Source organism: Amblyomma americanum, chromosome 9 (genome assembly GCF_052857255.1).
Source record: "Amblyomma americanum isolate KBUSLIRL-KWMA chromosome 9, ASM5285725v1, whole genome shotgun sequence".
Lineage (NCBI taxonomy): Eukaryota > Metazoa > Arthropoda > Arachnida > Ixodida > Ixodidae > Amblyomma > Amblyomma americanum.
The window spans coordinates 141,872,735-141,885,218 of NC_135505.1; the positions used below are offsets into that span (position 1 = coordinate 141,872,735).

The 12,484-nt window shown below is 44.2% G+C and overlaps 1 protein-coding gene across 1 annotated transcript; it reads left to right on the forward strand.

The window, feature by feature from the left end:
- Window positions 1-618: 618 nt before the first annotated feature.
- On the forward strand, window positions 619-10,673 carry LOC144105670 (female-specific histamine-binding protein 2-like). The gene is made up of 5 exons (XM_077638771.1): window positions 619-798; window positions 4,411-4,580; window positions 7,518-7,597; window positions 8,984-9,070; window positions 10,335-10,673. Exons 1-5 carry the CDS (start codon window positions 682-684, stop codon window positions 10,517-10,519), a joined length of 639 nt encoding a protein of 212 aa, XP_077494897.1. The 5' UTR covers window positions 619-681; the 3' UTR covers window positions 10,520-10,673.
- Window positions 10,674-12,484: the final 1,811 nt, after the last annotated feature.

Genomic DNA, 12,484 nt, shown 5'->3' on the forward strand with positions numbered 1-12,484 from the left:
GAAGCGACAGTGCAGCTTCGTCTTCTGGTGCCCTTCTCTTCGCAGTCCTACTTTGAAAGAAGCAAGAGGGCCTACGCTTATTTTTACTCCCTAACCGGCGTTACACGAAATAGGAGCAATGACATTGTGTCTAATATAGCATGCTGCTAAAGATTCAGCCCCATGCTTCATGCCATGGCGTTGCTGAATTCTCAGGGAGTCATGAAAGCCATCAATCTGGGCTATGGACCGGCAGCTCTGTATTGTTCATGCTTCCAAGAACTGGCGGCACTTGTAGCGTATCTTATTCTGCACTGAAGCCAAGGCACCGAAGTTCGTCTTTGTAGGTGGCAATGCCATTTAAATAAGTGACAGTGGCACCCTACTTACTTCAGATGTGCTTACTGTAGCAGCTTCTGTGCACGTGACGAATCAACATGCTGCAGAAATTTAGTGGTTAACAAAAGCCCGACGAAAACTTATGCGGAGCGCCTGACAGAAGACCTTTATCGATGCATAGCTGTCACTTACGACCCGACAAAGGAGCTCGGGTTTACTTTATAAATACTCGCTGGAGGCACGGGTTGTTCAAAGCGTACACGCTGTCTGTGCACACTGTCGCACACTAGGGGTACATGCAAGACTGACGGCTAAAAGTTGTTCCCTGCAGCCCCGAAAAGCGCGTCGACTGACCGGCTAGGGATGCACTCTGTTCTGCGGTTCACCTTAGCAGCCGCAGTATGTCTACACGCTGTAGCGTTTATGATACCCTTTTGGGCGGACGAAAACAAGTTTGGCCAGTATCAGGATGCGTTGAAGGTAATTTCAAGCATTGTTCTAACATGTCATCTCGTTGTTTGGATAACTTTGGGGGCCATCTGAAAATGTTGCCAAATACTTGGAAAAGCATTTGCCAAATTCCTCGCATGTCGAGTAAGTGATTTTTGTTTAAGAACGATGCTAAAGTATACGCAGAGTGATCCAGAGTCCTCTTTAACAGGATAATCAAAATCTACGAAATGCTAAGACGCCATATCCTATTAATAACTTCTACGACTACATTTTGTTCGTAAAAATTTACCATAGCTACTGGACACGCTATGTAAAGTGTCCAACGTGTGAACTCCGTCTGTAGCAGTACAGCGGTAATATGATAGTTTTGTTGTGTATTGTTCAGCACCGCTAACACTGCCGCCTGCAGCTGAAATTTCGAGACAGGTTCAAGACTCATGGCATGACATCTCTATGACACTCCGCGGAAACTGAATAACATGCTCATAAGTCTTCCGTTATCAGGAAATAAGTAAATACAATGTTCTTTAAAAGGAAACCAGAGGTGTTCTTCGAGCGAATAAGGCTTCCTGTTTTTAAGCGCCACAAGGTCATGCTAACAACCGGGGCAATCACAAGTTAAATCAAAGCTTGAATTCGTGTTTCTGAACGATTCATTTGCGCACCCATTGTTTTATACATTCAATCAGTCGTCCCTGTTTTTGACACCGGAGCCGGTGGACCGGGTGAACGGTTTGCGCTACTTCACACTTGTGAAGAAACAGACTGAAAGATTCGGACAGAAGCCGGCAGGCATCATGTGTGCACGCTTGCTATTTACTTTCTACACTTCCCCTCAGTAATGTGGCAGGCCAGGAGTATGGTTCTAAGGCCTCAATATCTGCCTATCTTCTGTACGTATCTCTCTGAGTTGAAGACAAAGCCACTTGAATCTCAACGCACACACGTTTCCTGTATAAGAAGCTGTATGCCATAGTTCTATGGGTCTGTGTCCAGGTCGTCGTGACCATATAGCCATGCGTTGAGAGTTGAAATTGCATGTGCAAAGAAGGTGTAATTTGAGGCTACATAAATATATCTGAAAAAAAAGTAGGCATTGCTTGTTTGGTTTTCGCCTACAGCAGAGCTACAAAATGGTGGAGGGCAGCTAAGTTAGTTATACTGGAGAGAGACATAGCTTGCTGCGACCAGTTAAGACGAATGTGTGCCGAAAAACACTTGCTTGTGAGATTATGGGCTCATGTACGCTGCACTTGCGTCTGCAGATAGATTTGTTTGCTTTATAAGATATTTTATCACATAGCACTATCCTTCCCCTGCTTTGTTGACACATGAGCTGTTCACCATGAATGAATGAATAAAGGAACGAAGGAACGAACTTTACGCCGGTTGTAACATACAGAAAATATATATATACTGGCAGGGTATCCTGGAAAAAAATTCACCTACACAGCATGAGTGGCCCTCGGTCGCCTACGATGAGAGAACCAGGGGCATAAAGATACAGGATAGGGATAAGCAGGCAGTGCATCAACACAATGATAATACCTAGTCCGAAAAAAATTAACAGTCAGGAATACAAAAGTAATAAAGTGCATTCATAATAGGCAATGGATAATAAAAAAATTCAGAAGTGATAATGTACTGTAAAATATGACAGTGCCATACAAAGCTGTTCGATTTCATGTTCTAAAGCTTGTAAATCATTAACAGACATCGATAAGCGTATATAAGATTAATGTTTGAAATGTGTAGTTACTTCAGCAACGTTGAGAGTGTCTTAAGAGCTTACCATACTTAGTCTTAGCTCGCGAAACGATCCATCTTTCTTGTTTGTTTGCTGAGTGGACGGAATTTTTTCTGACTGTGTGTATGTGTAGTGAAGGCTTTTCTCATCATTACGCGAGAGGTTTTTGTGTAATAACAATAGCCTTAGGTCATATAAGTTAAAAACAGCTAGTTGTCACACTGTTCCGTGAAGAAGCGGGCAGAACAGAGTTCGGTAATCATATTGTTACGGGGAGGTCTCCACAAACAATTGTGCAGCACAGAGAGGTATACTATAACCGGAGGCTTTGTGAACGCACACACACTCAGCGTCTTTGTCTTCAAGAGCGCCGATGGTCACTTCTTTTTCAACGCAAAGAATTGAGTGCAATATATTTTAAGTATCACCTTCATGGCTTTCTTGAGTCGCTTTGGGACGTTAAACCACCATAAACCATCATGGCTTTCTTTCTCAACGTATATATTTTTGTTTCCCCTGTCCACGACATTGTACGCTATATCACTTGCCTGTAGTTAAGTTGTGCTGTATTTAATGAATTTAAAAATTACATTTTCACAGCAAGCAGTATTGAACACCTGAGCTGGGATAATGCGCTATCCACAGCGCCAGATTTGGTTGAGGTGTGATAACGTGTACAGGGGCGTAGACCCGCCGTCAAGCCTTCTATAGGTTTTTGTAGCGACAGCTACATTACGGCAGCGCTTCGAGCCTTCAGCGTGGCTGCGCCGCCACGCTGTCACGTGGTTGGTCACGCGGTGTGGAGCAGCTGCCAGCGGCGCGGCGCCGTGGCTGATCACGTGGTTCGTCACTTGGTTGGTCACGTGACCAAGTTCCACTCTGCCAGCTGTAGCTATCGCGTCACTCCAGGTTTAACGAAAACTGAACCACCGCCATTTTTTTTTTTTGGGGGGGGGGGGGGGGCTGCGCTCCTGACGTTTTTGTGATGTTAAAAAAAAAGTGACGACTTAACTTCCATGCCATGTTGTGATTGACAATGCTCGGAATTTCGCCTTCGCAATTTGGCCGACGCCCTGGGCGCACGTTGCTTGTTTCGCCCACACCCGACAACTTTCTGTTCAGGAGGCGAAAAAAGAAAGCAATTACGGGTTAACAAACGAGTGGGCAAAAGCACGGGCTGTCAGAAGGCTCTACAAGCCAGTCCAATGATAGGCGCTGCTCTTCAAACTGAACTACATTCAGGTCTCGATATTTGTTATTTTCACGTCTTTATTATAACATGATTTGCCTTTGTCAATAGCAAGTGAAAACCAAAATGTCGTGCTTTAATCTTTTCTTCAAGGATAATTGTGTTTACTTTTCTGTTAATGTATGCAGGATCACCTTGTCTAAATCAGTCAATGCTTAATCATAAAGAAGCTGAAATACATCTTCAACGACTCATTAGATCCAAACTCAATTGGTGATTTTGAACATTTTATTGCTTAACGAGTGATAATTGACGCCCATTTTAAGTGACAGTATCACACTGATTCTGCAAAAGCGTGGAACAAATTTATATATTCAGCGAAACTTGGAAAGATCCGCTATCCCTAAGAGAGCAGAGCACTGATAGCAAACCATTGAGAAAGTACACAAGAAAATGGTCATTAAAGCTGCATGAAGCGGCCAGACGCCAACTGTGAATGCGGTTCGTGCTCAGTAAGTTTGGTTGGGGCTGAATTCTATGGGCCCCCAATTTACTGTCAACAACGAGACGAAGATCAAGGTCTCGGTAATTTGTGCAAATGGCGTTTGCTTTGGGAACAACGTGCCGATTTTCAGCTTAGCATTTACTTAATAGGTTCACTGTAATACACAATATATATGTGAATTTTCTGTCTTCTATTTAGGTTCTGAACCAAACGACTATTGCGCCATATGTCCTTTTGAAGGCAACTCACTACAGAGACTCACCATTATGGGGCAACAATTTTACGTGCGTAAGCGTTCGTGCTGAAGTCAACCACAACAAGAGTTACCTATTCCATTTCGAGTTCAGGAACGGAACCCGCGGTATACCGTAAGTACTGACCTTTTTCATGTCTGTCTATTTTATTTATTTATTTATTTATTTATTTATTTATTTATTTAGGAATACTGTCAACCCTCAGTTGAGGGTCACTACAGGGAGGGATGTTACACATTAACACGTTCATACAAGAATAAGCAGCCAGATACAAAAGAAATATGTACATGCAATACAGTGGCCTACGGATACAACACAGCATAGGATATACAGCCTATAAGACACGTATTCAAATGTCAGCTATCTGCCGCACGCACACACACAAAAAGCTATGCAATATCCATATGGTACAGATTTTAGTAAGAGACCTTGATTGCAATTGCAAACAATGTGGTATAAGAACTGCGAACAATTTCTGCAGGCAGCCTGTTCCACATCTCTATTGCCTCTGGGAAGAACGAACAACGAAAGGCATTGGTTCGGGACAAGTAAGGTCGAATCGCTTCACTATGATATAAGAGGGAGCTCAGTCTCTCTGGGGGTTTTAAGTACAAATCTTTATTATTTTTAGTTCGCCGTGAATTATTTGAATTAACGTTTTTAGTATCTGCTTCTTGTCTACGTACTTTATAAATGGTAACCACTACTAGGCTCATGCTAAGGCCGCACCGTTTATGAATTGAGCACTTCCGGTCCTTTAATTCTTGTATTAACACAGTGACGATGCTCGAGTAAAATCCTTTTATTGCGATGCCATTGAGAAATATACCCCTTCCGCCTTCCAGAAAACCCGTCGAAAGGCTCACTACCGTGTTTAAGTTATATTTATGGCTTTGACGACCGTTGAACGGTGTTGTACAGAATAAAAGTATTAGCGCAATTTTTGTTCGATTCGAAATACTCGATCCTTAGTGGAAACTTCCGTTTATCTGACACTACGTCTGCGCAAAGCATGCGTCATACGTAAAACACGCCCTATGAATTTCGACTGCCTTGTCAAAATATGTAGACCAAAAAAATTATGGTCATAATTCCTACTGATATTCCGTGGGCAGCCTACAGACTGATGCATTCAGTTTTTCGCTATAAAGATGTATACAGAAAGCACACCAGCGATTTTTGTGGGCTGTCTATTGGCAATCTGAAGACTTGTGGGATCACATTTTGCGCACACTTTCGTCTACAGGATCATCATAGACCATTCGCAAATGATGAAGGCAGAAATAAATGAATTATTTACTAATTTCCGCAAATAGTCTATAGAGTACGGGTATGCGATACCAATACACTTCGTTGTCATCTTGCATCGATCAGCAGTACACGGACCTCGAATAGGGAAGGGAGAGGTTAATCAGAAAGAATGAACGAAACGAAACTATTGGCTCTTTACCTCAGCTTGTGTAGAATTTATAGACAGAGAGAAAATTTTATTTATTTTCCTCCTCACTTGTGCCTGTCGACACCCTCCAGACTATGCACAGAAAAAACGAGAAAACTACTGTGGGGGCCTACTCCGCTGTCCCCTGTGGTTTGCTTCCCCGCGTTGCGTCCCTAGTTAGTTACCCAGACTGGCAACGGAGGGAGCCGTCGTCGCAGCTACATGAGCGCCACGGACGGCGTGATTGCTGTGCGCGCACGTGGGGGAGACGACTCTCTCTTCGGCTGGGGTTGCGGAGCGTACGAACAGTTCGGCGCGCTCCGCTCTCCGCCAGCTGGGCGTGGCCTCGTGGGGAGTATTGTTCTCCCGCGTCTCGTCCCGTCTGGCCGCGGAGTATTCCTCCCCTGGAGTGGGCGAACATTTCCTCGTAACCTTGCTGGTGAGTCGGATGATCTCGATTCCTCGGCGTATTTTGTTGCTAGCTGGCTTTATTGTTGCTGTAGCAATAAACGTTTGTGTCGTTCCTTTGTTCTCCTCAGAGCAAGGCCCGCCGTGGTCGGCGTGCGCTCGGTAGTGTACGCGATCACGGGGTGGGGCCCGGGGGCTTTGAACTGCGTTAGCCGCGATTAACCGGGACGGGTGGGGGGGGGGGGGGGTTATATCCCTTATTACAAACCCCACAATGCCAACCGCAATATACGCTTTCTAGACGTTCTATGGGTTATTTTTACTGACTCCTGACGTACCAGGGACGAGCAGCTGCTCAAAAAACTCCGGAGTGTGCACGCACTCTAAAAAGAAACTTCCCGATGGAACGTTGTTATTGGGGCCGCGGCGGTGGCTGAGTGGTTATGACGCCCGGCAACTCTGTTTTCGGCAACTTTGTTATTATTATGCGTATCGTTCGGTGTTCTGTACCGATTTCTACTATGTTTCTTCAAAGCAAAAGGCGAAACGCTGCTTTCAATTTGCAGTATATATATTTGCCCAAGCTATTCCGTCAAGTTCCACCAGCTAATATTAAAAGAAATGTTTGTTCTTGTACTGCGAGAGTCCTTGGCAGCATGCCGAACAGAAAGCATCTCCAGTAACCTTAATCTGCGAAAACGTACCATTTTGATAAGCCTCGTTGCAGTTCATTTTCGTGGCCGCTTTGTTCTTGCGCTATTTTTTTACCGTTTCCAAAGTTTCGCAAACGAAAATACCTACAACCGCTCCTTGGAAATTTCCACGAATTTTCTATCTGTATAAGGCCCTACCCTCGCGGTAGTGTGAAAATATGTGTCCAAAGATCAAACATTCTCCAATAGGGCGTTAGGCTTCTGCAGAAACAATCTTCATTTCATTATTTTCACTCTTTAAGAGAGCTTAGAGGACAAGTTTTCTGCAGTGAACATGAAAAGCATGTATATTACAAATCATTTCAATAGGTCAAATTCCATTATCATGAAAATCTTGAGCATCATATTGCGCTTAAAAATTTCGTATTCAGTGTGACACTACGCAGCTCGCCAATCATCGCGCCCATTTAGACCTTCAGCTCATTGGGCTAGCGGCGCAGGGGAAGTGTCTCTGGGGACCTCTATGCTGATATCTTGAATTTATCTTTTCAGACAAAACTCCACACTGCTGGTCAATGCTGCCAAGGATTATTTTTACAATAAATGGAACGCCATAAATTTTACACTTCCCGGTATGTGCAGCCCATTATCTAAGCTAGCATAAAAACTTGGGTCCTGTTGTTTTCTGTCTTCTTTAATCCTTAAGTTTTTCTCCTTTGTAGTTTTTTATACGCTTGGGGCTAAAATTCACGCGCAATTTTCTCGTTATCTGAATACGCAGATCTCTAAGGATTCTCGAAAATTCATTATGATAGTTTTGTGGCAACCGATGATTACCCTTGATGCGTTGCAATATATGAGTTCTCATGCATTTCATTTTTGAAAACGGAATCCAATTTAGTTACGAGCAATCATCACTAGCCACTACAAAAGGTAATCTACAGAAGATAGACGTACAAGAGGCTCTTGTGTTTTCTCTTTTCTTTCCACAAAATAGACCGCTGCTTGCTGATAAACACGAACGTTACTGTTATTTGTTGCACAAGTTATGAACACATTTCAGCTGAACAGCGTGCCACAAATAACCCTTTTGTCTCATTGCTGCGCCCCCTATATTAAGTTCTATGAGTAGCAAATGTCTCTGTGAACTACAAAGTGTATTTATTGCCGCCTCTGTGGCTCATTGGTTGTGGCACTCGGCTGCTGACCCAAAAGACGCGGGTTCGATCCCGGCCGCGGCGGTCGAATTTCGATGGAGGCAAAATTCTATAGAAATCCGTGTACTGTGCGATGTGAGTGCACGTTAAAGAACCCCAGGTGGTCGAAATTTCCGGACCCCTTCAATACGGTGTCCCTCATAGCCTGAGTCACTTTGGGACATTAAGTTCTCATAAACTAATAAACCAAACCTGGAAAGCCAACTCAACTAGCTTACCAATGCGTGCTTTGAAGTTCAATTTCTTAACCACATTGCCGATTAAGAATATTAAAAAAAAACGGGCTCACCTTCGATGTTGACAGCCTTCACTGCATTGTTTCATTAAATGTACTGTGCTAAAGACGGCGTCCGCATGTTATGTAAATGGTCGCTTACATGAGCAACTGCTTCTTATTATTGTATGTATATGTATCGCACCCTTGGCTCACAAGCTCAGCCTGATGGCGCTAAGTTCCTGCTGACTTGCGCTGCACTTTGGTTTTCGCGGCACGTGCATCTAAAGCACAGTATGACTACATTTGCCGAAAACTTCGGCAAATTTCATTAAACTTCCATTTTGCTTCCCGAGAACTCTACGCTGTTCCTAATATGTTTTCAAGTCTTTTTTAAGCCTCCAAGTTTCAACACAGTATTAGAGGAATAATTGCAGAATAGAATTGCTGCCTACTTTTTTTTTTTTTCTGGGGCATCGGTAAGGAGTATACAAGATCGGAGATTTTTTTTTTCGACCAGTCGCGAGCGCCTTTTCGTTCGTGTTGTCTGAATGAGTCAACATATCTTACTGCCATGCTTTTCACAGGTGGCAGAATGTTAGTCGAAACCGTCATATTCACCAACGGACGTAACTGCTACCTCCTCAGCGTTCCGCACCTGAAAACAAGAAAAGGTACTTGGTACACTGAGAATCCTTAATATGTAATGTTTGTCTGGCTCTTGCCCGATACATTTTCAAACAAAAACAACATCACCGTAAGAAGCACATATTTTATAAATTGAAATTGGTCATGAGCTTTTGTTACTCCAACATGCAGTCAATGAAAACAAAACAAATAATTTCATCCAGGTGTTGTTAAAGAAAAAGCAGCTGCTAATCACTCCAGCCAAGCACATGCCCGGGAAACTTGGACAAACACTTCTAGTTAGCGCTGCTGCCACCCCGTGCCCGTGGCGCTGAACACTCAAAATCTCCGCGGGAATTTAGAACTTCGGATTCTCCCACTGATTTTGTGAGCGCAGAAAGCATTCTATAGGTCAGATTTCAGGTCAGAATGATCACCATGTTTGCGCAAAATCTTCCACGACAGTCTGGTTTACTTCAAATTAAAGTTTAAAATATCTTCGTTCAGTTCCAGGTTGCTGATGTCCAGAAAAGGTGTTGGTGACGAATGTTTAAGAGCTTTGAAGTCGTTTCATTGGTAAAACCAAGGTGTTTGCAAGCTTGCTTTAGTAAACTGCGAGCAGGCAGTTTCATTCGTTCTATACCGTTATTAGTGCCTTTCCTTCATATCGCATTGAATCGAGCCCGATCTAAGTCTCATTACAACATAGTCTACGTATATCGTTTGTAGTGAAACAGTGAACGGCGCAGCACTGACTGCTAACAAATGTTTGAGATATCATTTCGTTGAGTACAGCGTGATTCAATTAGCAAAAATTTCTCTTTGCAGTATGTGCGTTCTGGTCCGTAGCAAATAAGATGAAATTTCAACAGCGCTTTTCTTGATTTTAGACACCAAAAGTTCCTCATTTTAATTTTGACTTCCAACCACAAACTCGCGGGATTGGGTTTCTTATTTCGCTTGTACCTCAAATAATAGACAAAGGCTTAGCCATGTCAGGTGTGCAAGAAACATGGGCATTTGAATCTCCCAGGTATTGAAAACACTGCGAACACAAACAGGACTGTACAAACCGCCGAACTGACTTCATTCTCAATTCGCGCACTAGAAGCTGAACACAGGGACTGAAGTATTACAGTAAAATCTTAACCCACGTTTCAAAGCACATTGGTCCTAACCCCGAGAGAAAAACACTCAGGGCCCATTTCAGCGGTCGCATAATGCACTCCGCGCACGTATCGCAGAAATTCTCATAGGTGACTGATCTTAGCGGCATAACCTCAGTGGTTACTTCTTGTTCATTCTTTTCAGCATGCGAACTCTGGGTCTCAAGCTCGCGCGTCCATAACGTCCCCTCTTGCTGCGCCTTCATGTTCGACGTCCTATGCCCGAGGCCCGGGCCGTTCATCATCTACAACGCTACGGTATGCAACAAAACCACTCCGCTAGCAACGAAACAGATGAACGGGCTTCTCACGGGAAGGAGAAGCAAATAAGGACCACAAGAGAACGATTTCAATCCTTCCACCTCTGGGCACGGTTTTTTTTTTTTCATGAAAACCGCCATGCTCATACAAGCATGGCGGCTACTGTAACCGGGACCATTGAAATGTTATAGCGGCGTGGATTGATCCCTGTGGCACTCCAGACGTTGTATATAGGAGCTCCAGATGGATGTTGTGGCAGTTGCTGCTGCAGTCATGCCCCCAGAAGCCTTAAGTGCACTCCTAAAAGGCCTAACGTGTTGCACCTCACTAGTTACCATGCGGCGAGTGTACTCCGCAAATATTTTGTCTTCCGTGCAGACTTTAAGGCCAGAGTTGCTCCCTGGGAGTGATGCGGACTGTCATTCGCAACATAGAGCTGTTGGTGCCAGCAGCGGCACAAAAGTTGAACTTTTTGGCTTAACGGGATTGTGCGCACTTGCTGCGTACTTCACCAGGCCAGCGCTCTATGAACAAGGACGAAGTGTTCGATATTTCATCTATTTTGTCCCTTCACTGCTTTTTCTGAATAAAATCTGCGCAATTTTTTTCGTTTTCCTATGGCGGAATAAAGCACTTGTAATGTGCATACCTCTTCAGAAATTTGAGTGCAGTGATGCGCATTGAAAAGAGAGTTAAAAAAAGCTCGACAACTTCCGAGTCCACACCTTATACACCTCGGTGATCTTAGAACAGAGACAGAGCCCTCGGGGATCGACGATCTCATCCTCAGTTCTTGAACCGCGATGTCGTATCTTTTATAACACTCTGTTGTTAACGTGTAAAATCAGTGTATACAAGCTTAGCTCAGTGCGCAATGGCAGTACTGTGCCTTTTGTTTTGTTTTCGATTTTTGCCTACTGCATGGTAAAAAAAGTAATTAAGGAATAACTGCGTGGAAAGTACTCTTGGTCACGCAATGCCCCCCGCTCTGTATAAAATTATTGCTTTTCAAGTTCCACTTGAAATCAAAATGGTGTTTTATGATTAGGAAAGTACTCTTGGTGACACAATACGCCCCGCTCTATAATCAGTTATTGCTTTTCAAGTTCTACTTCAAATTCTACTTCTACTGCAAGTTCTACTTGAAGTTCTACTTCAAGTTCTACTTCTGCGGTAGCGGCCGGCAGCGCTCTTGTCCAGAGAAACCTTTGCCCCTTGTTGCCAACGCTAGTCAATAGCGGCTTTGTAGTCGCACTGTTCCGGCTATCCCTTGAATCTCCCCGCGGCATCACATCACAATCTCCGGCAGCGGCAACAACCCAGCGGGAAAGCCCCACGCCAGCCCATCCTTCTACAGCACCCGGACGCAGAACGCTACGACGCGGCACGCCATGGCGAAGAACGGCTCTAGACATCAGTATGGTACGTTTCAACGGGTATTTTATATAATTGTCGATGTTCGTGTTAATGTTGATGCGCTCACAAGCATAGTGTTGGCTGTAATACAGCGTTAAATAGATAGATGACGAGTAAACTGCACAATGTTCTTCTCTGGGGATCCTCACGTAAGCTTATAACACCGCCAAGCTGCCCCCCACTCCCCACTCTCAAATGTTTCTGCCTCCTAGCCACACTTTCTCCATGAATATTTCTGTAGATGCTGTAGTGCATTCGAACGAAGCCAACTATCCTAAGCTTCGCGCCAAATCCATGTAGCGATGATTTCCACAGACTTCGTAGGTACTGCCATATCCCGCACACAGATGGCGACACCACCCCGCAGGTGGGAACACGGGAGCGCGCGAGTTGCAAGCAGGGTTTTGAAAAGAGCATACACTCATTCCCTCTCACTCTTCGAAATGATTCCCAACCATACCGCCAGCAAAATGTTTTGTGGGTACTGCAGTGTATTCGAGTAAAGTTATAGCAGCTATGGCCGCTGGTAAAGCAAACCACCGCAATTTTCGCGTTGAATTGAACCATCGTTTAAAGTGCGACACTTCGAACAAAGATGGCGCCACAACGCCGCTGGTG

Bases quoted from the DNA above. Each gene is read 5' to 3' on its own strand.
- LOC144105670 (XM_077638771.1), top strand. From the start codon at position 682: ATGCACTCTGTTCTGCGGTTCACCTTAGCAGCCGCAGTATGTCTACAC. The intron at 799-4,410 runs GTAATTTCAAGC...TCTTCTATTTAG, and splicing joins AGTATCAGGATGCGTTGAAG to GTTCTGAACCAAACGACTAT. The intron at 7,598-8,983 runs GTATGTGCAGCC...TGCTTTTCACAG, and splicing joins CATAAATTTTACACTTCCCG to GTGGCAGAATGTTAGTCGAA.